Source organism: Quercus lobata, chromosome 7 (assembly GCF_001633185.2).
Source record: "Quercus lobata isolate SW786 chromosome 7, ValleyOak3.0 Primary Assembly, whole genome shotgun sequence".
Lineage (NCBI taxonomy): Eukaryota > Viridiplantae > Streptophyta > Magnoliopsida > Fagales > Fagaceae > Quercus > Quercus lobata.
In genome coordinates, this window is record NC_044910.1 from 25,817,656 (window position 1) to 25,822,964 (window position 5,309).

General features: G+C 35.5%; 1 protein-coding gene across 1 annotated transcript; it reads left to right on the forward strand.

The window, feature by feature from the left end:
- The first annotated feature begins 970 nt into the window (after positions 1-970).
- On the forward strand, positions 971-3,469 carry LOC115954264 (40S ribosomal protein S5). The gene is made up of 5 exons (XM_031072173.1): positions 971-1,080; positions 1,164-1,289; positions 2,193-2,464; positions 2,693-2,896; positions 3,076-3,469. Exons 2-5 carry the CDS (start codon positions 1,170-1,172, stop codon positions 3,128-3,130), a joined length of 651 nt encoding a protein of 216 aa, XP_030928033.1. The 5' UTR covers positions 971-1,080; positions 1,164-1,169; the 3' UTR covers positions 3,131-3,469.
- Positions 3,470-5,309: the final 1,840 nt, after the last annotated feature.

Genomic DNA, 5,309 nt, shown 5'->3' on the forward strand with positions numbered 1-5,309 from the left:
TCTCCGCCGCCTACCTTAATGTCTGACTCTTATTTTCTTCTCTGTCAAACGCCAACTCATGGAATTTCATAGACTCATCAAACTTTTGTATGACGGCAAGGTGTTTGTCGATGCTCCACGGCTGGTTTTCAGTGATCCTTTCCACGTTTCTTATTTTGAAACCATTCTTCAATCTCCACAAATGCTTGAGTGTCCAGATCACAGCTTCCATGACTAGGTAACGTGAAATAAGGAATGTGGCTGCGATGATGTATTCCTTAAGTTGCTGAACTTGTGGAAGAGTAAAACCAGTGTCCTCCTTCTCATAAAGAGTTAAATTGCTCCAATTCTTAGTGAGATCTTTCATAGGTAAGAGAGGTTTATGGACTCCAAATTATGAAGGAGAGTTGAAAAGACCAAAAAAGTTCCTGTGTTTCCCTATACCCGCGAAAAAACCAACCAACAAACTCGAGAGGCACACTTGGTGACTCAAGAGAAGACAAAAACAAACAAACAAAACAAACTCTCTTTCAAAGAAGGGACAAACAACTTCTATTGCCTAAGAGAAGAGGGAGAGAGACCCCCACTTTCTTAGCGACAGAGAAACATATATAATTTAATTGGAATCCTAAAAAGGTTCCAAAATAATTTCAAATTTTTAATGAATTAATGTTATAGAAAAATTAAGTGAATTTAATTTTAAGTTTTTTAATTTCTTTTTTGAGGAAATTAAGTTTTTTACTTAATTAGTGGATACGTCCAAGCATAATTCCCCATTTTATTTCTTTCTATTTATAAAGTTATAATTTTATTAGGTTTTTTTTTTTTTTTTTTATTTAAAGACGGTGATGAATAATTTATCCTTTTTTATTTAAAAAAAAAAAAAAAAAAAACCAAAGTCACGTGATCTGCAAGTGACTACTTTTACCAGATCAGTCGTCCGCGCTAGCAAACCCTTTAAACCCTAAACCAGTGCCCCTATAAATACTGAAAAACTAGGTTTTGCTCATTTCCATTGTCGTCCCAGAGAGAGAGCGAGACACATCTAAGCGCAGCCGCTCCCTCTAGGGTTTAGCTTCACTCTTCCTCTCGGACCAAATCGTAAATCTCTCTCTCACTTTCACTTTCTCCAATTTTCATAAATTTTTTCGCAGTGTTTGTAATACCTTCACGTTTGTGCACAGGTAGCCATGGCCGAAGTGATGGCGCCTCCTCTTCCGACTGAACCGGCGGCTGCCGTCGTTCTGGAACCCCTACAGCCTCACAACGATGTCAAGCTCTTCAACCGCTGGAGCTTTGAAGATATTTCGGTATATAAACCCTTCTTTCCAAGTCTTATTGTTTTGCTTTTTTATTCACTCAAATCCCATTGCTTGTTTTTCTTTTCCTGTGATTTCTTTGTTGGGTTCCTCAACTTGTTACTCAATGAAATCTAGAAAAGTGAGAAATGTGTTCTCTTTTTGGAAAATAGGATTTTTAATAAGAAATTGTTATTACTAGAATCAGTATTAGACCCCATTTAATTTAATTTATGTTACAAGACATTTGGTTCAGATCTACTGATTAGCATTTTCCTGATTGGTATAGTTGTGAAAGAAATATTGTTGGAACAGTGATTTCGTAATGTGGTTGTATTTAAATCTATTGATTTGCGAAATATATGTGTAAGACCAAGTGGTTATTTGATTATTTGTTTTCGATTTATCGGTTAAGTCTAATTTATGAAGTTCAATTTTTTGTAATGTGTAAGTTACATTTGCTTCTGTAAATTTCAGAAGTTTTTGTTTGTGAATCACTTTATGCTAGGCATGTCTACTACAAATTCATTTTAGTGTTTTTATTTAGGTAAAATATCATTAGGGCTTTGCTAGTTATGGATTTTCACTAGGTTTTGATTGAAAGAGGGTTTTTATGCATTTCATTTTTCTTTGTTGCGCACTTGCGCTAATTAATCATCTGCTTTTATCTTTTAAGCATTGATTTATTGTGGCTGGTCTGCATTCTTAGGTGTTGTATTGTATCTGTTAATGACAAAGTTGGTTGGTTATGTTGTTTTACTTATTTACTTCCTGTGATGGCAACCTGGGTCACCCCATTTTTACCTACTGCATCTCTTTTATACTCTTGTTTTGAGACTATATTTTAATTGCTGTTGTGGGAGTGTCTGACCAACATTTTGGTTTTGATTTGTCATTTTTTTTTCTGCCATACAGATGACAGACATTTCACTAGCTGATTACGTCGGAGTTGTACCTGCCAAGCACGCTACCTATGTTCCTCACACTGCTGGAAGATACTCAGCAAAGCGTTTCAGGAAAGCTCAGTGTCCAATAGTGGAGAGGCTTACTAATTCTCTGATGATGCACGGGAGAAACAACGGAAAGAAACTTATGGCTGTCAGGATTATTAAACATGCGATGGAAATCATTCACTTGCTAACTGATCAGAATCCCATCCAAGTTATTGTTGATGCTGTGATCAACAGGTATGGTAATAAAGGAGTATTATTTTTTTTTTCCTGTCAGGAGTAATATTTTGATAGTCAACTAGTTTACCCAAATGTGCTTACTTTGTAAAATACTACTTGAGAATATGAACAGTACTTTCAGTCTAATATAAAACATGAATGGATGGCATGCTTGTGAAATTTAGACAATTGCTGACTTGCTGTTGATATGTTAACATATTCTTTTGAATATTTTGTCCATGGCAGTGGTCCTCGTGAAGATGCCACCCGTATTGGCTCTGCTGGAGTTGTTAGGCGACAGGCTGTTGATATTTCCCCACTGCGTCGAGTCAATCAGGCAATCTATCTTCTTACTACTGGTGCACGTGAATCTGCATTCAGAAACATTAAGACAATTGCCGAATGCTTGGCCGATGAACTTATTAACGCTGCAAAGGGTTCCTCCAACAGGTAAATAAGGACCTAGTTATTCCCCTTTTTTCCTATTTGTGATAAATTTATTTTTTGTTCCTCTTTAATATGAGCTATATTAGTACATTTCATCTCGTTTCATTTCTCTTTGCAATTTAATTTTGTGACTCCTTTTTTTCCTGACTGTAACTTACTGAATTTGTCCTTTGCATGTTCAGCTATGCCATAAAGAAGAAGGATGAGATTGAGAGGGTTGCCAAGGCTAATCGTTGAGGGACTGGAACAGAAATCTCAATGACTCAAGAAAGAGTTTTGTTCGTTTCTTTTTTGTACTATTGAACATGGTAGTTGGGGAGGTTTTTTTGGTTGGTGAGATTTACTTAAATTTAGTTCGAGGTTAATATCTATATTCATGAATATTGAGGATGCATTCAAGATGGCATTTGCTTTCAAAAGCTTTATGCTTCATAGGCTCGTTATGGATGTTATTCAACTTTAACGATTTTGGTGCATTTGGTTTCACAGCACATTATCTGTTTTCTTATGTGTGCGAGTGTTATGTTCTCCCCCGTCTTTATTTTTTTAATTAATGTGGAATTTGGCGTTGTTAGAGATGGCAAGATACTTTCAATCTATCTTGTTCTCCTCCCAAATAGGGAACGGGATAGGGATTGGGCACTCTTGATTTGACCTACTCAGCTTTTTCTTATTTCTTGCTAAATTGGGTTATCGGTATTCTTATTTTGTATCCCTTGTGATGTGAATGATGGAAGTTTATACAATTTTTAAACTTCTTCCCTTGTTTCCAAACAAAGATGATGATGACGTCTGCAGGTCGACCCAAGTTTTACCCTAAACTTGTGTACATATATATATATGTACCAGCTAGGGTACATTGTGGAGCATCTATGTGCTAGGTAGGGTACACTGTACATGACCTCTTTTATTTTCGGTAAAGAGGAATGAATTAATAGAAGAATAAAGTTTAGTTATAAAATTGATTGTAGTTTAAGATTACAAACTCACTCAATAAAATAAATATCATTACATATTTTGAAAATTTAATTGTTAAATTGCATGTTTTTTATACTTTTAATACATATGTCAAATTTTGTGTTAATCGGATATTATTTACTATATAATCTATAAGCTTATATTTTATGCATAATTTCAAATTAAAAAAATTGCAATTTAAAAAATTTATAGATGACATAGCTACTAATTTTTAATTTTTTTTTTTTAAATTTTACAAACATAGAGGATATAAGACGAAGATAAAATCCAATGATAGATTTGTCAAAATTCACTTCCAATAAAAAGATATTGAGTGAGTTTGTAGTTTTAAACTACAAACAATTTTGTAGCTAAATTTTGTCCTTAATAGAAACTAAGAATTACAAAGTCGAAAGTAAGAAACACCCCAGCATAAGCAATAAGCTGTAACAATATACATGGTGGAGAAGGATACAAAACAAAGCTATCATTAGAGAAGTTTCCTTCCTACGCCAATAGGCCCAGCATTGCAAGGGCAAGATGAATCTAACATGTAGAGTGAAGAGAAAATGTCAATCATAACTTTTGCATCAATCTTAATGAGGAGCTTTTAATGTTGAGATTTTTTTTTTTTTTTGTTGGTGAAAGACGATTCATTAAAACCAATTATTGAGGGACATCAGGTTCAAGACAAAGCCTGTTAACATTCACCCCATTGAGATCATCCTCAAACACATCCAACAAGTCCACAGACAGACTATGAAAAGAAGAAAAAACACTATCTAAACTAACACTCATTCTACCAAGGCTATCCGCACATCTATTTGCTTGACGAAAGCAATGCTTAACACGAATCTGAGGAATGCGGGAAGCCAACAACCTACAGTCATCCAAAATAGGAAAAATAATATTATTTACATAGGCTGGCTTGTTCAAAATGTCCACAGTAACTTTGGCATCAAACTCCATCTCAAGAGAAGTAATATTAAGATTGCAACACAAGATAAGACCCTCCCTAAGCCCCCATAATTCTGCAGCAAAGCTACTGATGATGTTGATACACTTGCTAAAACCAACAACCCATTGCCCTGCATAATTTCTAATCACACCCCACACCCTGCCAACCCAGGATTCCCATTGGCCGAACCATCAGTGTTCAGCTTCATCCAGCCTTGTGGCGGTCTCTCCCATCGTATTCCTTTCAGCACTTTACAAGTTTGCATCCCTGGGGAAGCAACGCAATGATAATACTCCAATGCTTGCCTCACAATCTCCAAAGCAAGGCTCGGGTTCCCGTTCTTCTTGTTAAAAACCATATTATTCCTACTCTTCCAAACATTCCATATAGCTATCAGAAATACAACTTTCCAAGGGGGTTGTGTAGCACAAAGACTGCTCATCATCCTATCATTAAAAGACAGCCAACTCTAAAGGTCACTCCTCCAAAAATCATGATTCA